At 39.7% G+C, this 21302-nt stretch overlaps 1 protein-coding gene and 1 pseudogene across 4 annotated transcripts in view; one reads left to right on the forward strand and one right to left on the reverse strand.

Annotated features, from left to right (window-relative positions):
• FYB1 (FYN binding protein 1) overlaps nt 1-21302 on the forward strand; it is a 166259-nt gene that overhangs the window by 62746 nt on the left and 82211 nt on the right. For all 4 annotated transcript variants that reach the window (XM_078365548.1, XM_002745030.7, XM_008992136.5 and 1 more), the window contains exon 2: nt 6084-7245. In XM_078365548.1, coding sequence (XP_078221674.1) covers nt 6111-7245 — 1135 coding nt within the window. In that variant the 5' untranslated portion in view covers nt 6084-6110. The remainder of the gene's footprint in view (nt 1-6083; nt 7246-21302) is intronic.
• LOC118151810 (5S ribosomal RNA) lies at nt 8675-8793 on the reverse strand (annotated as a pseudogene).

The raw sequence follows: 21302 nt of genomic DNA on the forward strand, positions 1-21302 counted from the left end.
CTGAAGCCTTATGTAATGAGGGTTGGCTTCCTGGAACCTTTTCTCCTGTACTCATGAGCCCCCTCACAGCATCTTGTTGTCTTCTGATGTCATTGTACTAGGGTCCTATTATGGGTAACCATGCAGTGGCAGAAACAAATTTTGTTCCATAAGAAGAACCAGCAGTTGAGACCGAATAAGTCACAGGTAACAAATGACTTTATCTCAACGTAAAAATAAAAAACTCCACATATGGTAAAAATTTATCAAAGATTTTTTGAAAAACTGATTTGGGTAAACTTGTTATTCATTTACTGCCTCCCTCATGATTAGAAGCATTACATGCAATCAAGTGAAGTCAGTTTACTCCCTCTTTTGATGGGCTTTATACAAGGAATAGTAACAGCAGCCACAGCAGTGATTCATTCTCCTCTTGCTTTAATTGCAAAAATGATGCAAACACGTTAAGGAGGTCAAATCTGGCTTCAAATTCATTTTAAATTCATTAGTTACTCATTATTTACGGAAGCATTATTTCTTTTGTATTTTGAAGAACATTCTAACGATGAGATTTTCAAAGGTGGATAACTTTAAAAACCATCGCTGGTAGTGGCCTTTTGACATCATTTAGTTTCTGTACAGTTATCTGTAGGTTTTAGTGTGTAGTCTCTGGTAAAAAAAAAATTGAAAGCAGACTTTATGATAAGGTAATTTCAGTAATTCAAGAGCAATAGAATTAGCTCAGGGTTTCTCAGCCTTGGCACTATCTGCATTTGGGGCTGATGATTCTTTCCTGTGGGAGGCTCTCCTGCAGGACAGGATGTGCAGCATCCCTGGTCTCTACCCACCAGCTGCCAGTGGGACCGCCCCAACCCCTTCCAAGGTTGGTCATTTTAGTCAAAAATGCTTCCAGACATTGACAAGTATCCCCTGGGGGGAAAATTGCCCCCAGTTAAGAACCACTAGATTAGCATAATATCCAGGAAATATTTTAAACCGTGAGTAATATAACAATAAAACTAAAACTAAACAAAATCCTGTTCCCAATAATAGAGATAGTGTATTTTTAGTTTTCTGCATGAAACTATGTAAATGAACTGACTACAAAGGGGACTATTTCCTTTCTAGAACAGAAAGATGGGATGTCTATCCTTCATTCCATCTCAACCTTTGTTTGACTATGTACTTGGTTCATTACTTTTATGTAGATTGCTAAAACTGAAAATGATTTTCAGAAAACTGGGTTTGTTAACTGGAAATCCGGAGGATGTAACAAAAGCATTTTTATTAACAGACATTTTCCCAAGGTCTGTGGCAAATGTAAAAGTTTGTACCATTGAAGATACATAATTCTGAGGAAGAGCAACATATATGGGGGCTAACGGATATTAATTTCAAGAAGAGGATTTCTACTATTATTATATCTGTGTTTGTGAGCAATGTTTGTGAGTTGTCTGGACTAAGCATTATATAGATACATAGCAGGTGGAAATAATAACAAATTTCTTCAAATGGCTTTGGAAAAGAAATTGCAAATGAAATTTTTGTTTAACAAAAAATATCATAAACTCTGATGTCTTCCAGATTGTGAAATACCTCCTCTGATGAATAAGTAGAAGCCCAGTCTTGATATCATTAAGAGTTAAAAAGGTTCTGCAAATAACATCCACCAATATGGTCCAACTGGCAAGGGAAAAAAGTGGGGTTAATACTGAAAATATTTAACAACTGGAATTGGCATGGGTACCAAACAATCCAAATGGTTGCTGATCATACATCCAGCTGTACTGATGTATATCTACTGAATATCAGCCCTAGGAGAAAGCAAGGTGCAGAGTAGACATTCCCATTTGTGTGAAAAGTGAGAGAAGGAAGGATGTACGCATGTGAGTAAGTGTGTGTTTAGGTTTGCATATGCACAACATACATAGGAAACTAGTGACAGTGATTGCCTCTAAAGAGAACTAGGGAAGGCCACCAGGTAGTTTATTCTTTAAGGAAGATCAGCTTTGAGATTAAAAAGGAACATTGCTAATCATTATTCCAGAACGACAGGTATAAACTCATACTGTACTGGTATGAGTTCTCAGGATATCAGCCTATTTTAGAACCGGGGAACTAAGTTAAGGAGTTATAGAAGGATTACTTTTCACTCTATCACCAAAGAATATATTACCCCTACCCTTTTTTAAGTAAAAAAAAAAAATAAAGTACTAGAGAATTGAAAAGATATTCAATCTACAATGAAATCAGAATGAGAGAATGTCCATTTCAAAAATCATTTTTGCTTTTTCTATGATGATTAAAGAAAAAAATCTTCCTATTGTTGTTACCATTAAGGGTGAGTCTGGGTGTTGGAAACTGTATCTACTAAATGTATTAATAATGATCATGATTAAACCGCCTCTAAAGCTAAGAAACCAATATTAGTGATTAGATAGTTGCAGAGTTCAGGCTACTGATTTGCCAGACCTATCAGTGGCTGCCGGGCTCTAAGATGCCCTGCGTAGTAACTTGCTGCTCCTTCTTTCCCTGTTTTTCAACATCCAGTGAAAAGTCTCACAGTGTAGGTAAACCGAACTTAAATATCATAACTTTACTATGTTATTCAGGAGTATGTGAGTTCTAGCTACTTCAATTTAAAATTCGGACATAACATTAATGATTGTAACTTCAGAATTTGGTCATCTAGAGAAAATAATGTTTTGTGACTACTGAATTAGAAAAGCAGAGATGGCAGATAATTATTAGATATATGCTACATGCAATTCTTATCTAAGAACTTTACACGCCTTTGCCCATTTAATCCTTATTTTAAAACAAACAAAAACCCTGTGAGCTATAGGTACTGTTATTATTCTCATTTTAAAGATGAAGAAAAGTGAGCCTCAGAGAAGTACCTTGCTAGATCATGTGGTTAGTAAGGTGGTAAAGTCAAGGTTTGAACTCAAGTTATAACCCCAGAGCCTGTGCTATTAACTTTGACATTGCACTGCCTCTTGGGTCTGGGTTGGCAGCAGAGAGACTTACGTTCCAATCCAAATCTACCTCTTTCATATTTTCTAAACCAAAACCAGAACATTGAGTTGAAAAAGGGGTAGGGTATTTCATGGGTCTTCCCCCATGAAATCCAAGACATAAAGTTGTCACATAAGCAGGATACCACTTAAAACTCTTGCTTTCCATTTCTTCACCAATGCAGTGAGAGAAGGGACTAGAGAATGTCTAACGTTTCACTTGATTTATAAAAATCAGAAATCCTCCTATGTGCCGGGTACTCTTTAAAGTGCTCTACACATAGGAAGTTGTTTAATTTTCCTAACAGCTCTATGACTAGGCATTATTATTCCCATTAGGGAAGTGAGAAAACTAAACCCAAAGAATTTTGATGTCTTTTGTCCAAGGTTAAATAGCTAGTAAGATTCAAACCCACGCTGCCTGGCTCCCAAGTCTGTGCGCTTAGTCACGCTGCTATGCAGCCTCTTGTTTCAAACCTAGAATATACATTATATGATACGGAATTAAGTCTAGAATAAAAGACATTTTCCACAGATACAGACTTTCTTCCAGATAGGGGGCAAATTTTTGTTATTAATTCTGCCATTTTGTTTCTTGTACTAGCATTTGGGGTCCTCTGCAACTCTTATCTTCCTGAAGGTTCAGGGAAGAACCCATTCTCTTCTATTCCCTCCCCCAGCACCCAAATTCTCCCTTGTTCTGCTGTCTTCCTGCCTCTTGCCTTTGGGGATTATTTGAGGATTTGAGGAAATCAGGGGTGGTAGAAAAGCGGCAAAGGGGCCAGGCATGGTGGCTCATGCCTGTAATTCCAGCACTTTGGGAAGCTGAGGCAGGCAGATCACCTGAGGTTGGAGTTTGAGACCAGCCTGACCAACATGGAGAAACCCCATCTCTACTAAAAATACAAAAAAATTAGCCAGGCATGATGGCTCATGCCTGTAATCCCAACTACTCGAGAGGCAGAAGAAGGGGAATCATTGGAACCCAGGAGGTGGAGGTTGCAGTGAGACGAGATCATGCCATTGCACTCTAGCCTGAGCAACAAGAGTGAGACTTCATCTCAAAAAGAAAAAAAAAAAAAAAAGGGAAAAAGCAAAAAAGAAAAGTGGAAAGGGAGGAAAGGTAGAAAACAAGCGGTTTCCAACAACTCAGATAAGGGTACAAAATTCAAGCTGGAAATTGCTGCTTCTGTTAGCTTTTCTGCTCCTGCCTAAGCCCCTCACCTCCCACCCTGCAAATACACATACCCTATAATTTGGTATGGAGGAAAACTCTTGCTGAGGGCACCATTTCTTGTAAAATCACTGTGCACAGTATTCAGCTGAGTGTCTGCCCTCATTTCCCAAGCGTATATTAGAACCCTGCGGGAGCCAGGCCCTGGTGTAGGTGACACAGGAATACAAAAAGGAATGAGACAGTTTCTGAACTTCTGAGCCCCAGACCCACCCGAGTTTGCCTGCCTTTGCTCACCGTTCCTAGAACTGTTAGGTAGCATATTCAAGGCATTTCCATATTGTACACCAGACAGGCATTTTACAAATTCCATGTCTAAGGGACATGACAATTCTGGCAGACACGTGTTATCTCCATTATGTAAATTATACAACTAAGGCCCCACAAAGGAACTAGGATTTAAACCCAGTTCTCATGCTCTGGCCATGCCATCCTCCTGTAGTTCCAGCCTCACTTTTCCTTTCTCGTGAAATGGAGTTAAATAACAACATTCATTTAGAACTACTGTAAGAATGAGATGGGATGATATAAAACTAAGCACACGTATTTACCCCTCCCCCCCTCCCCCCCCACTAAATGGTAGTTCTCATCACTCTAAGCGGAAATAACGTAGGGGCTTGTGGAAGCATCTGAAGTGCGCATGAGTCAGGAGGTGGAAGCAACCTTTGCAGCAGGAGGAATCTGGTTTTCCACCTTGAAAGATGAAATGTGCCTGGGTATGGGGCAATGAAAGGTAGCAGGTGAGAAGCAGAAAACACGTTATGCATGAATTTTAAAGTATGAAGAGGGAAATTGTCATGGCCACATGGTTAACTTCAGTGATTTTTTTTAAGCCTCCAATTCTCAAATATTTCTAAAAAGAACTAGAAATTTTAAACTCTTTGCTTTCAAGACAAAGAGCAAACACACCATTAATTTTCCCAGGTAAATATAGTGAAAGGTGAATGCCTATTATCCTTGCTAAGTAATGCCTTAATTCTAGACAAGCAGGGGAGACCCAGCAGGAGAACCTCTGAGAAAAGGGATGACGGTGGAAAGAAAGGTCTGGAAATGAGACTGACAGCCCATCCTTATTACTTCTTCCTTCTCTTCCTGTGCGCCTCCAGACCATGACCTCTAAACAGAACAATTCTGAAAGTGAGTACACTTTACCGGCTAGTGTAGATACAGGTGAATCATTAGTGCTGTATTATTACAAATAGGTAGAAAGCCATTTTATTACTTACTTGTAAAAATGAGTGAGGATTTTCCACCACAGCTCCCTGTTAGCAAATAGAACTTAAATGTGGATAGAAGCAAAAAAAAGAAAAAAGAAACTCTTGCAAACCACAGAGATGTATGTTAAACACGGCCATGCTGAGTCAGGCAACAGCCTCAATTTACAGAAGAACTTACTTTCATTTTTTAAATGTAGTTTCTACTTAAGAATCTCAATTATAAAATATTGAAGAAGTCTTCTTTTAGTCACTTCCATATTTTTTCAAGTAAAACTTTAAAAGGTAAATAATTTAAGGTTGTTGACCAAAAAAATAAAATAATACCAGGTTAGAGTAAATCCAACAAGAGAGCTAGAGAAACAGTCAGAAGAAAGAAAATATTTGTTCGTTAAGCAAAAATAAGCAAGTCAGTCTGAGGTGACCAAAAGAAAAAGTACATGTGCAACCATAGCCCTTCCCTTTCAAGAAACTCTCACAACTTATTTTGCTAGAGAAGAAGATAAATGTTACAATATCTTGCTAACCAATCAGCAACGTTGCAAGCCTCAAACCAGGAAGCTCTTGAAGGTATAGTATTTTAAACTGTGCAAGTAAGACTTCTGTCTCTCAGCTAGTTTTTGTTCCCTATCTTTGTAGGATGGAAAAGCAGATGTGAAGTCCCTCATGGCGAAATTTAACACAGGGGGCAACCCAACAGAGGAGGTCTCAGTCAATAGCCGACCCTTCAGAGTCACAGGGCCAAACTCATCTTCAGGAATACAAGCAAGAAAGAACTTATTCAACAACCAAGGAAATGCCAGCCCTCCTGCAGGACCCAGCAACGTACCTAAGTTTGGGTCCCCAAAGCCACCTGTGGCAGTCAAACCTTCTTCTGAGGAAAAGCCTGACAAGGAACCTAAGCCCCCGTTTCTAAAGCCCACTGGAGCGGGCCCAAGATTTGGAACACCAGCCAACTTGACCACCAGAGACCCCGAGGTGAAAGTGGGATTTCTGAAACCTGTAGGCCCCAAGCCTATCAACTTGCCCAAAGAAGATTCCAAACCTGCATTTTCCTGGCCTCCTGGGAACAAGCCATTACTTCATAGTGTAAACCAAGACCATGACCTAAAGCCACCAGGCCCGAAAACTGGGCCTACTCCTCCAACCCCGGACAGTGAGCAGAAGCAAGTGTTCCCCAAATTGGCTGGGGTTAAAGGGAAATTTATGTCAGCATCACCAGATCTTGAACCCAAGCCTCTCTTCCCCAAACCTGCCTTTGGCCAGAAGCCACCTCTAAGCACCGACGACTCTCATGAAGACGAAAGCCCCGCAAAGAATGTGTCTCCATCAAAAGGGTCCCCAGCTCCCCTGGGAGTCAGGTCTAAAAGCGGCCCTTTAAAACCAACAAGGGAAGACGCAGAAAATAAAGACCACGCAGGAGAGATTTCAAGTTCGCCCTTCCCCGGAGTGGTTTTGAAACCTGCTGCGAGCAGAGGAGCCCCAGGCCTCTCCAGAAATGGTGAAGAAAAAAAGGAAGATAGGAAGATAGATGCTGCTAAGAACATCTTCCTGAGCAAAATCAATCAGGAAGAGTCGGCCTCAGGGGCTCCTCCTGCCAGGTTCCCTAAGGCCCCTTCTAAGCTGACAGTGGGGGGGCCATGGGGCCAAAGTCAGGAAAAGGAAAAGGGAGACAAGAATTCGGCCACCCCAAAGCAGAAGCCATTGCCTCCCTTGTTTACCTTGGGTCCACCTCCACCAAAACCCAACAGACCACCAAATGTTGACCTGACGAAATTCCACAAAACCTCTTCTGGAAACAGTGAGTTCTTTTCTCATTTGCTATTCAGTATGGTTTACTCCACAGCAGAGAATATTTTAGCTTCTGGGGAAAGTTTCATAACAAGGGATGATTCTGTAATTGGTACTCATATGTGTATAACGAATTTTCTTTGTCATGTTTTTTCTTTCCTGTGGGAGGTCTGGGAAAGCAGGCAGTCTTCATTCTGTGAGAAAATGCCTTGGTCCGCTGGGGTTTTGTGGGGGGAAGGGAGAAGGAATGCATCCACTTCATTGATATGTGGTTTTGCTTAATGATAACCATTGTGTTTATTTCCTTCATTGGGTATCATTTCTGTTGAGTGAGACTGTGGTATGTTACCCCTATTACCACAGAGGAGTTAGACAGAAAATGAGCTATCCTCTAGATTGGTGGTTCCCAAAAGGAGCAATTCTGACCCCCCAAGGGATATTTGGCAATGTGTGGAGACGTTTTTGATTGCCACAGCTGGGGGGTGCTACTGGCCTCTAGTGCGTAGAAGCCAGGGATGCTGTTGAACATCCTACAATGCCCAGGACTGCCCCACAACAAAGGATTAGTCAGGCCATAATGTCAGTAGTACAGAGATTGCAGCCCTCCTTTAAGTGACTGCAAATATCCACACAATTCATCATGTTTCCTAAGCCCAATATTCAAATAAGAAAGGACTCATGAAATGGTACTTTATGTTTCACATTTTAGCTATTTTCTATTTCTCAGTATAAAGTTTCTGAACTTGTCTGATTCATAAAGTAATATATAGTTAGGAAAATGAGCCAGACAAAGGAGTATTTTACTCTCCTTCTGGGTAAATAGTTTAAATTTCTACCAGAGATGTCACTGCAATTCTCTGGTACTGAGTCACTGCATGAAAGAAGCTCACACATGCCTGAGATGATTAATATTTTAGGTAAATGGTGTGTCATTGTTGTTTATTGCGAGGAGACAAGATGCCTACAAGCGACCACACTGCTCTTCGTCACGTCTTTCTCCTTAGAAAAGTGTGGTCTAGTTAAAGCAGTTCTAAGCCTAAAGGTCGTTTTTTGTTTTTGCACTGTAAAAACACCTTGCAATATGTTATCTTCCTGAGATCAGTATTCTCCTTGTTCGTAAACACCTTAGTGATCAAGTCGTCTGCTAATTTATTCACACGTAAAGCAAGTTTGGAATGACCCCATGACCATCTGTCTTCCAGAAAGGTTCATCCTTGTTTCCCATTGCATCTTCTCCTCATCTGTCATCTTGTTTCAATACTGGTTCATAATTCAGAACTATTATTTTTGTAAGACCTTCTAGAAGGTTCCTTATTTCTTTTATTTCTTCACCTCAGATAAAAAATTAAATATTATAACCTCCATTTTATGGCTGTGACTTCATGCCAGGGAAGGAGTTCTTTTTTTTTTTTTTTTTTTTTTTTAACTTTCTTTTAAAAAGCCTATAGCACCTGGTATTCCTTGGAGGTCTCCCATCCAAGTACTAACCAGGCCTGACCCTGCTTAGCTTCTGGGATCAGATGAGATTGGGTGCATTCAGGGTGGTATGGTGGTAGACAGGAGTTCTGATGTTAGGCAGAAATCTCTGGAAACTTTCTTCCATGCCCTCCATCTTTGTTTCACTCCAGCTCCTGTGTGGGCGGTGGCAGTACATGGTGGTAACACACGTTGCCTGGTGTCATGCTTTTCAATGAGTTTCTGCAAACGCTAAACAAGGCCTGTTTCTGACTCTGAAGGCCTGATAAGGTCTGATTGTTAGTGCAGTGAAGCTACAGGGACCCAGGCAGAACTGCAGAGCAGGCAGAGTTTATCCTTGTTCTCCTTCTCCTCTCCTTTGCAACCCTCCTCCGCTCCTGAATGCCTCCCTGCTGTCGGTAGCCCATGCCACAGTTCACATTTTAAATCCTGTCATCCATGAAATCCCCTCAACATCTGATGCCTCAGGGTGTATTACGCTCCAAACTGTATCCTGTTTTTTCTTCATTCGCCTCTTTCATAAATCAAAACTCAATCCCTCTTAATCTATAGTGACCTCAGTAGACACCTGGATTGAGCAATCTGATTCAGAACTTTAAATTCTCAATAATACCCCTTTAAAGCATTCCCCTTTTTTTTTAAAGCATTTGAATCTTTTTAACTTTTAAGTAGAAATTGCAATCTGACTGAAAAAGCAGTGAGTGTAAAATGGAGTACAGTGAAGCTACCTTTAACCCTTGTTTGCCACTTTCTGGGTCTTTCCAGCCTCTGCACCATAAAAATCACTCTTATTAATTTCTTATTTGTTCATCTGATGTTTCTTTAGGCTCACGCAAGCAAATACAAACATAAATACTACCACCCTAGATTTTTACTCAAGGAGTAGAATATTATATGCAGTACTCTGATCCTTGTTTTTTTAAATCCTGTATATCTTTTCATGTTTTAATAAAAAGTAACTGATTATTCTTTAGAGCTGCATAATATTTCAGTAAGTGAATGACAAGCTTAATTGATTTAACAATTTGTATTGTTTCCAAAAGTTTTTTGTTAGAAGCAATACTGTAGAAAATAAGCTGGCATATGCGTCATAAAGTAAGTATTTATTTTCTGAACACAAAGAATTTTTAAGTCGGGGGGTGCCAATTCTTGATCCTGCCACAGCTGTTTTTCCTAAACAATGCCAGAAATACTAAGTAATCTAGCATTCCATTTACGAAGGTTAAAATATATCAGAATGAGAAAGTATATATTCATTTTATATGATAACTGGGTAAGCAAGATAAAGAAGTAAATTTCTGTTGTAGCAAAATTTTTTTAAATTCTGAGATTCTATAACTTATAATTCTGGAGTATATGATTGTACAAAAGCAATAAGTAAGTAGAAAATAAATAATTATTAAATAAATAATACTATACATACATACAAACATGTGATATATTGTATGTACAATCTTTAGATCAGAAAATTCTTCATTTATTAAGTGTAGTTATCCCCCCATTTCCCAAGTGAGTGTTGAGATGTGATATATCCAAATCCTACATATGAGGCTAAAATCCAAGTCTTCAGATTACAAGTTTAATACTTTCTCCACATACCATTCTGACCCTGTTTGCTGTTTATGTTTAAAGCATAAGTGTATTCTTTATTTATATTAAATAAATTTCCAGATACTTCTTGACTTATGATGGGGTTACATCCTGATAAATGTTCATAAGTTGGAAATACTATGAACTGAAAACACATTTAATATACCTAACCTATCAAATGTCATAGCTTAGCCTAGCCCACCTTAAACATGCTCTGAATGCTTACGTTAGCCTACAGTTGGGCAAAATCATCTCACAAAAAGCCTATTTTACAATAAGTGTTGACCATCTCATGTAATTTATTGAATACTGTAGCACGGTTTCTACCGAATGCATATTGCTTTTGTACCATCATAAAGTCAAATAATCATTCATTTGAACCATCATAAATAGGGCACCATGTGTATATGTATATATATTATTACAAATATGTACATATGATTTTAACTTTTTTCAAAGGACTTTCAACATGTTTATGCCTTTTAATACTGATAATGTCCCATGAAATAGATAAAGCAGTTTTAATGAACCCATTTTAAACCAATGTACAGTTTCCAGGTTATTCATTATTAATGTTATTAGTGGTACAGGGTCTAACATGGGAGTCATTGCCATAAAATACAGACCTCAAAGTCAGTAGACCTGGGGTTTAAGCATGACTAATGTATTTACTAGCTATGTGACCTTAGCTTTACCTCTTTCATTGTATGTCTTTCTTCATTTAAGAAATGAGTGTAATACCACCTACTTCACCAGTACATTATAATGACTAAATGAGATTAGTTGTAAGTGCTTAATATAGTATTCAACATAAAATAACAGCAAAATAAATCAGCACTATCTATAATTTTATTATCTTTATTAGCATTAAAATTTACTACCTGCCTCATCATGTTTTGATCATTTATAGTATAAAGATTATTCTAGGAATCATTCAACTGCATTTTACACACTTCTGTTTTTAATATGTAAATGCATTCATGATTTATGATGCCAAAGAGTCAAACAATGATTGTTGGAAGAGAGGTTATCCACCAGAAGTCCATGAAAGTGCTGCCCTCAGATGCCTCCTTCCCCACAGCAAAGGCGGGTAGAAAGCAGTAGGTGGCACCCAGGTGGCACTAGGTCACGAGTGGCCCCAGATTTTGCCATCTCCTACTGACTGAGGCCAAGGGAAGGCATCTGACTCAGCCAAGCAGAGGTGGAGAGCCTGCCAAGCCGGCACTGATGGCTGTCATCCCGAGACACTGTATTAGCAAAGGCAGTTTTCAAAGGCCATTGTTTCTGGAGTGCCTTTGTTGTCCCCATTACCTGTCAACCTGGAAGAAATAAATACCTTTGCCCAATGGATTTGCTGTGGATTATGATCAGGCACAGCTGTTTAGATTGGCAACTTCCAGGAAAAATGCTTCTGAGTGTGTTTCTACAAACCCTAAAATTTTTTGAGACTGTAATTATTTTTATGCCAACTCCAACAAAATATGCCCTAAACACATCTGGCTAGGCATGCATTTTCATATAACAGGCTTCCAGATAAATTACTGCTGCATGGTGTAATTAGAAAATGAATTTATTTGCTTGGATTAAAATGCGAAGGAAGGAGGACTATAGGCTATAGAAAAAATGATTCTGTTACTAAATATTTATTCACTAAGCTTTAATAGATACTGACTGGATCAAAATGAAATGCCTTGCTAAGTGAATGTAGAGACTCTAAAAAGACTATTTATTGTTGTTAGAAGTAATTATACTAGTGTTCAAGTTAACAAAAATTCCTCTAGTAAGTCTGTATGTTTTTTAAACAAATACTGTTTCCATAGCCTTCTATCTCATTTCTTCCTTTCCAGGTTCCTATCCAATTCCTTAAACCTCTGCCCCGGATACATCCGCCATCTCTTACCATCTTTGCCCAACATATTAACTATTAAAAATATTTTTCATTTATTGAAGACTTGTTATATATCAGGTACATATTACCCTGTTTATTCCTCCCAAGCCATGAAATAGGAATTCTGAGAGGAAATTAAAGCTCAGAGAGGTTGGGAAATTAAAGCTCACAGAATTCTATTTAACCAGGCCAGGCATGGTGACTCATGCCTGTAATCTCAGGACTTTGGGAGGCTGAGGTGGGCACCTGAGGTCAGGAGTTCAAAACCAGCCTGGCCAACATGGCATCTCTACCAAAAATACAAAAATTAGCTGGGCATGGTGGTGCACACCTCTAATCCCAGCTACTCAGGAGGCTGAGGCAGGAGAATCACTTGAATGCGGGAGGCGGAGGTTGCAGTGAGCCAAAACCACGCCACAAAAAAAAAAAAAAAAGGAAAAGAAAGAATTCTATTTCACCAGAATTTAGTTGCTCCCAGATTTTGTTCAGTGTTAGATTTTAATACTCTGTAGCTTAGCAATGTTTCAACAAAATAGATAAACTCTGCCAACAGACTTGCACTCAACTGAATGGAGCTTGCACACAAAATAATGTTATGACAGCGGGTCTACCTTCTGAACCCGTTTAGCTCCCTTCCTTGTAAACTGTAAGCTTGACTCTAACATGCTGCTTTTCTGATCATTAAACTAAAATTTTCACTCCTAAGAACAATTTAAGGTTACAAAAGACTAAATACTTTTTTGAAAATATTAAAATATTATCTGAACTAATGTTTCCTTTGCTTTCTTTTGGGTCCTGAGCTAGTTCTGAAAAGGTTTCTTTCCATGTGTCAATGCAGTGCCTCACCAGCAAAGTTTGAGTTCATAAGAAACCCGGGCCTGACTATTGGTTTGCAAGTAGGATTTAGTAAAAACCTGCTGGAAATATTCAGTTCAACTCTTTTTTCTAATCTTGTTCTTAATACTGGTGAGAAACCGAGACTGATTTTTTCCATATGTTAGCTATAAGAATGATCAGTTAAGCACCTCGACAGCAACAGGTGTAAGGCAAGGGTCCCAGAAGGCATTGACAAAAGACTGATGCCCCCTCCTCATCTGTGTATGTATCACTTAACTAATCCAGCCCACAACAACTTGAAACCCAAAGATGCTTGGGCTATTTTCACCAGCAAGTAACTTGTTTCCAGGAGTGGGTAAGATTTTCCTTCACAGGTCCTGAAGCTATCACCTTTCTTTTTCCCTCCATTCTCCTTTTATATATATTCTCTTAACATGAACTTAGTAGCTGTTTACATATTGAAAACTGTTTTATATCAGCATGAGGCAGTATTTTCAAATTGTTGCTCTTACCCACTACAAAGGAAAGGGATTCTAGGTTTACATTTTAGAACTGTAGCAATAAATGCTTTTTTTTTAAAGCAAGATTTCTCCAAGTATTAATATGCCTCTGTGCACTGGAAACGTGAGAACAAGATATATAAAGAGGTGATCCCAGGACACTTTGATTGAAACAGCTCACAGACTGGACTGTTTCAGGACACTCAGTCACTGGAGGCACAGACTGGAATTGGAAGTAGTATACTCAACAGCGTGGTTCAGCTTCGGGTAGCAGCAAGGCCCTTAGCACACCCTGCACTCTTGTTCTCCCAGGGCCTGGTGCACACCTTGTGGCTGGTGTCAGTCTTCTTTTTACTTCAGCCCGAGCCCAGTTTATCTCACTCACCCTCCTTGATCCCTGAAAAAGCAGTTGTCCAGAAGACCTCCCGGGCTTCTTCCTTCTAGTGCATGTTGAAACTTCTGAGGAGCCCACTTACTGCTAATCAGGCAGCTTACCTGCATTTAACCCCATAATACACATGCCTCAGGAAGACACTCCTCCCTTTACTACACTGTCCCTGGTCAAATTTTACAAGCTACTCCTATTAATCTTCCCGCTTTGAAACTTCTCTCTTCTGCTCTTCTAAAATAAGCCAGCAAACAAACTGTTCCCTGTTGTTTCCTATCCCAGCAGCATCCCTTAATCTTTTTTTAAACAAGTTTTCTTTTTCTTTTTCTTTCTTTCTTTCTTTCTTTCTTTCTTTCTTTCTTTCTTTCTTTCTTTCTTTCTTTCTTTCTTTCTTTCTCTTTTCTTTCTTTCCTCCCTCCCTCCCTCCCTCTCTCCCTCCCTTCCTTCCTTCCTTCCTTCCTTCCCTCCCTCCTTCCTTTCTGACAGGGTTTTGCTTTGTCACTCAGGCGGGAGTGCAGTGGCACAATAATAGCTCACTGCAGCCTTGAACTCCTGGCACCAGTCCCTTCACTTCAGCCCCCCTGATAGCTGGGACTACAGGCATGTATTACCACACCCAGCTTTAATTTTTTTTAATTTTTTGTCTAGATACTGTCTTTGTTGTCCAAGTTGGTGTAGAACTGGCCTTAAATGTGTAGATCCTCCTGCCATGGCTTCTCAAAGTGCTGAGATTACAGGCATGAGCCACAGCATTCGACTGATGTTTCATTTTTATAGGCAATCTGCATGGTCTTTATTTCAAAATACTGGCGTTCAATTTTACTGTGGAGAAGTATGCAGACCTAAATTTCCCTCTTTGAAAATGATTTGCTTTTCTGCCTAGATTTCCAAAGAAATCTTTGCCCTTAAGGTTAAGAATCTTAGCCAGGATATGTCTGTGTCAATCATCTTATCAGTATTCTCTCAGGCTCTCAGGAATTTGCTGTGCTATATGAATAGGGGTCACATTAGTTCTTTTGATCTGGCTGATGGATGATAAAAACATCTGCAAGTTTTAATCCAGTATGATAAATTTGCCTTCCCTTCAGAACTGCTATTTGAGTTCTGGGTGTGGCTTTAAATTCACTCTTCTGTGGCATGAATGATAGCTATGCTGGTCTCCAAGGCAGTCCTTACTGGGGACATGGATTCAGTTCCCTTTCCTGAGATTTCATTCAATGCCCTGTATTGAGGTAGGGCCAGACCTGGCAACTCATCCTCCTTCTGCCTCTTGTGTGATCCTGCTGTGGTATTTGGGACTTTTATGCTGGAGGATTTTCCTTGACCTTCCCAGGTTGCTCACTCACCTTAGAGTTCGCTTCTCCAAACTGGAGGGTATTAAAGAGAATTCACAGGCTTTTTCAGAACCGCTGTCTTCTCCCAATACTGCTTCTGAGTGTAGAGAACAGTTGTGGCACCACAACCTTCTGTTTCTTCCCTTAGCCATGACTTTTTGAAGTTTATGCATGATGTTATCTTCCCTTTCTTGTGAAATGACTGCTAGTGAGTTTTAGATAATATTGCATTGCCTTATTATTATTATTACTATTTTTACTTGGGAATTGGAGGAGGGACACTCTGAAATTTCCTGTCCTCACATTTAAATGCCAACTAAATACTTAAACTGTAATTTCCTAAAACACCATCGATTTACCCCTTCACAAGGCAGATAGCAGGATGGAAGAACTGTTAATAACATGCATTGAGTGCCCACCCCAAACCTTGTTCCATGTTATCTGGACCATGCTCACTGGTCAAGGACAATCAGGTGTCCCCTATCCCCTCCCCAAGTTTCCTACTCTGCGGAGTCTTGTGGACATGATCCAGGTGGGGTATAGAGAAGATTCAGGGCTGAATCCCTGACTCTGATAGAGTCTGCCCTCTCCTAACCTGCAAATGCCTTGAGGGGCACCATTATGTAAGCCTTTTATCAGCCAATCCACTTAGAGTAGAAGGTGAACAGGACACTGGATGGAAGAGTGAGCCAGGGCAAGGAGAAGGCCCCTGGAGCTTGCCTGAGAGAAAGGCAAATTCCTCATCTTCAGAGACTACATCATTTGCCATAGAAAAGTCCCCTTGGTATACCTAGGTTCCTGGTTTCCTGTTACACACTTAATTTGATCTACAAGATTCTTTCTGCTCAGGTACTAGCTATTCTTTTAATATTAATTTTAGCTCAACAATAGTTCAAACTTATCATTTAGTTTTCAGGGAGAAGTTTCCATATAGTTATACTCACCATGCTTTAAGAAGGACTGTCACTTGCCTTAGTTATGTGAACAGAAGTTTCCAAATAGCATTGCTTAGGGCAATATGCCATGATTTGCCCTTGCTATAAGAACTCTTCCTGCAACCAAGAGGCTTAAACTGATACATGTTTAAGCATCTAAAAAAATATGAAAATACTGCAAAATCAATTGGCATTATGTCAACTTTAGTAGCATATAAGAAGATATGACCACTCGTAATATAAACAAATGTTTTTACAGTTGCTGAAATAAATAAAATGTGAAATACATTACCCTCAAATAAAGTAAGAAATGCTTTGTGAGATGATTTGATCAGATTTACCTAATCTGATCAAAATTATACAACCTCTAAAATATTAAAAGCATTAAAGTGGAATTGTAATTTAATTCAAAAATGAAAGAGATTGAAAACAAATTTTAATAAAATACAAATACATATAACAATTAAAAATAATAAAAAGTGTTTCTAATTTACTTTCAATTGTGCTTACACACATCAATTGTTTAAAACTAGCTAAGAATATTGGACAAATGTGTTATGATTCAGTCTGCTCAGCGAGCAGGAGATGCCTGGTTCCATACAATCTGCTAAAACAATTTCTAAGCCAAGTCAAATAAAACCTTTTATAAATGATTAGACGATGAATATGCATTTGGCATTAAAGGCTTCTTTTTGACCTTGACTAAAACTATTTCTGATATGATGGGTTTCTGTGCTAAAAGAATGTCTTTGTGCATGCTTTTTGTTTTCAAAACAAAATGTAATTGACTTCTCTAACAAAAGAATAATTCCAGCTCTTGGAAGAACAAAACTGGGCCTCATGAGCAAAAATCCAGCTACCTATTTCTACAAAAGTATTGGAAATGTTCTGTCCTTTTAGACAAGGCACAACAATGATAGTTATGGCATGGCTTGAAAGTCCAGGGAATCATCTGGAGCAATAGATTATTTGTTTTTCCAGCATCTGAGGAATAAGGTAGAGAAAAAGTGCTCAAAAGTTGGGGACATTTCATTGCTATAGTAACCACTAGTAAATACGTTAAGAAATAGATCTCTCTTTGTTTAACTTTTCACCAAGGGAAAAAGATTATACTTCATTCTGTCTGGCATATAAAAGGTAGAACAAACATCTAAAACACTCAATAGCACTAGATATTATCAGGAAAAAGTAACCGAAGATGAGACATCTGGTTATAGAAAAAAATCAAAGCCAGAACCATATGAGGTTTTCTTCTCCCCAAAGTAAGAACCTACATTGTAGCATCAGCTGTTTCTGTTTATTATAACAGTCCGCATCTCTCTGCAGCTGCACGACTGCACACCACAACGGCTTTTTCAGCCTTGGTCCTGGCAACAGAGCCTGTGTGTTTCCAGAGGTGGCCATAGGTCTATTGAGGTAAAGAGGGACACACATCTTTTCTCTTTACTTGTTTTTCTTATAATTCTCAGAACAAAAAAACCAGCTCATCTGGTTTTCAAAAGCAACCTATGTGGTAACAGGATTAGTTATAACCAGGCAACTAAAAATCTGTCCCAAAAAATGACAAAGCAGATAGACAGACATCCATACTGTGTTTGAGTATTGTTTGTCTTATTCTGGAACACAAGGTAATCAACAATTACTAGGTGGAGAAAGAAACCAGGATTTGGGGGGAAAGAATCTCCCTTAGTGTTTGTTTTGCAATCCTACAGGACTTCCTATTTCTTTTCCAAATTGTCACCTTTAAAAAAGTTGAGGTTGCCTCATGTGCTCTTAGTCATTGAGGATCTGGACTGCAGCTTCTCCAGGACTTCGGCTTCTCCCAGCTCTACAGCATTTCACTTCTGGTTCATCTAGAAAACAGGTGTGAGAAGTATGTGTGTGAGAAAGCCAGCAACACACACACACACACACACACACACACACACACACACACACGTGGTTTGCTCCTCAGTTATTTTTCACAAAGCAGTTTTATGCAGAGGGAGAATAAGGCAAGCCTTTAAAATGCATTGTAGTAATCGCTGTTTCTTTAAGTTAAAGAAAATTTTCTAGACCTGACATGAGCCATTCAGCAAGTAGGAAGTTTCATTTTTTTGTAGGAAGGGGCTGCCTTTTATTTCTCTGAATCCTGGAATACTTCGTCCTCATGGAGAGAAATTAGCTGTGCTCTGGCTGATTGGCATGCAATTGGATATGGTGCCCAGTTCTCTTGCTAGGTCTCAACCTATCAGCTGGGGGCCCTGCTCTCTCCCCACTACACTGCAGCTTCTCCAGGACTCAAATACCCTAAGATTGTCTAGGGCTCCTCAGGTTTGGGTGGAGCAGCCTGTGCTGCAAAACCGAGAAAGTAACATTTCACCACCTCCCCCAACCAACTTTCTTCCTCTCATTTTTCCACTTTCTTCTTCTGTCTCATCTTCTAAACTGTGTTCTTTCTCAAAACTCCTAATGCTTTTTTATTCCTTTGACCATCTCTGCAAGTCTCCCTTCTTTTCAGTCAGTGAAACCCACAGAAAATACTGGGCTTTATGGAGCAATCTCTTTAAAGAGATTGCTGAATTCTGAGCTACTGAGAAAGCACAGTGAATTACAAGCATCAACATGATTTTAAAGTAGGAAGGCTAAGGTAGAAAATACAAAAGCTGTGTTACCGTGCTCCTAAAAACCAGGACAAAGTTAGTTCCAAACATCATCCAATGTGTTAGTCAAAAAATCTAATGCTCTCTGCAGATCTGTGAAGGAGCAACTGGCTCAGTTTCTCAAGGTCACCTCTGGCTTCCGGCTCCTGCTTCTTCTAACTTGGATGGGTTTGGGGATTGCCCCCCAACTCTGTGTTGTACTGCAATAACCCAAACAAGGACTCTGCAGTTTCCCTTAGTTTTCTCTGCAGACCACTCATCAAAGGCCTGTGTGTGCAGGACAGACCTCGTCGAAGGTCTGAGGAGCCAGAGGGGTTTATGTTGCACCTTGAGCTCGAAAATTAAAACAAAATATTGGCAGTCTCCATCCTTCAAAAACAGGAGGTATTTTGCGACTCAGGCTCCTGCTCCCCCCTGTAGCTCACCCTCTTTTTTTCCCTTCCTCATTTCTTTGACCCATCCTTCTCAAAGGCAAAAAAATAAAAACAAGAAACACTCTTTGCATTTTATTACTCGGAATAGTTCAGCTATCTCCAAGCCGAACCCTTCCACACAGCTGTTGTCTTCCTTTGAATATTAGCAGAAGTTTCTTATTCAAAGGCCTCCTTCCAGAAGAAGTCAGTGGAAAGGGGTAGGAGGAAGTGGGTTTATTTTCTGTTGCTATTGATAGTCATTGTATTACTAGAAATGAACTGCTTATGAACAGGATATATTCGGGAGAATTTGGTCAATCCCAATAAAAGTACGGAAACTGAGTTGTCCCAAATTGATGTGAGAGTTAGGTTGTTTCACTCTTTAATTTTCAATGCCTAATAAACAGAGATCCTTAAAAAAAAAAGAGGTGGGGCGGGACGGAGTGGGGGGGGGTGGATTCCAGAAAGAGGCATTCTTCTGCCAGACCTGAGATTTGAAAGCTTTCAAGTTCTTTCCTGAGTTAAAATATTATGAGGATACCCCAGACAACCTGCATCTCTTACTTGTCTTCCTGATCATTGTGAGCTGTAAATGGGTCTCTGAGGAAAAATATGACCAGGACAGATAGTGATTCTAGCCAACAGTGAATGTGTCATTTACTCAGTAGAAGCAAAAGAAAAATCATCAAAGTTGTGCCTTCGTCTTTCAAAGGTCCTCAAACTTCTGGTTGCATAAGAATGTCCCCGGAATTTTAGTTCAAGAGGTTTGGGATATAACTCAGGAAATTGAATGGTTATCAGATTTCACCAGATGATTCTAATGCAGACTGTTTCCGGATCACATTAAAAAGTACTGTAGTCTGCCAGGTGCGGAGGCTCACACCTGTAATTCCAGAACTTTGGGAGACCGAGGTGGGTGGATTACCTGAGGTCAGGAGTTTGGGATCAGCCTTCCCAACATGGTGAAACCCTGTCTCTACTAAAAATACAAAAAATTAGCCGGGTGTCATGGCAGGTGCCTGTAATCCCAGCTACTCGGGAGGCTGAGGCAGGAGAATTGCTTGAACCTGGAAGGTGGAGATTGCAGTGAATCAAGATAGTGCCATTGCACCCCAGCCTGGGCGACAAGAGGGAAACTCCATCTCAAAAAGACAGAAAGAGAGAGAGAGAGAGAAAAGGTACCGATGTCTATGAGAAGGATTAGAGTGGGGGCAGTGGGGCTGCGGGGGTTGGGAGGCAGTATGGTGGGGGAAGGTTTCTAAGCCATGATATTTTTCTTAAAACAAAAGAAATGCTATGACACGGAGTCAGGATACTAGCAGTTAGTGATTACATCAAGACATGCAAATGAATAAATAACCCATTTAAGCGAACAGGTAGGTGGGTCTATGGTTGTTCTTAAACATTTGCTTATGAGGGAAAGTGCAAAGGTGTTATTCAAATATCTAACATATTCTATGGCATAGCTCTGACCACTTGGAGTGGCTAAACAAGTTCTTTGCTATGGCAGATGTTAACCCTTTAGTTGCTGGACCACAAAGAGGTCCAAGTGTTCCTGAGGGCTGTCAGCGCCTTTGGAGGGCTGCAGCAGTTTCACTATTTCAATAGTTGGTAGCAAGGGCACAGCAACTGACTGTCAATCTAAAAGAGTGATGTTGTGTTCTACCCACAGAACACCTGTAACCAACGACTCTTGTACCCTCTCCCTGTCTTTCCTTTCTTTTCCTGTTCTCTGTTCCCTTTCATTTTCATTTCTTTGTTCCCCCTTCTGCCTTGCATTGGCTTAAGGTTTGTTCCACACAGTGCTTTCAAATGGCATGTATAATTACTATTCATTAAATATGAAAAACATACTTAGCACTACTGGTGGTATGCAAGGCAAAGAAAAAAATGGAAATGCTACAATAAATAGACTTTGAAAAATCAATAACTGGGTGTCACTCTAAGAGCTGCTGCTGTGTTGATAAAGACCATAATGACAATAGAGCCCACAGTCCTGCACAAGGTGACCACATTTGTTTCTTTAGGAGGACTCTATGCTTGGTGATACTTATCCCACCTGCC

Source organism: Callithrix jacchus, chromosome 2 (genome assembly GCF_049354715.1).
Source record: "Callithrix jacchus isolate 240 chromosome 2, calJac240_pri, whole genome shotgun sequence".
NCBI lineage: Eukaryota > Metazoa > Chordata > Mammalia > Primates > Cebidae > Callithrix > Callithrix jacchus.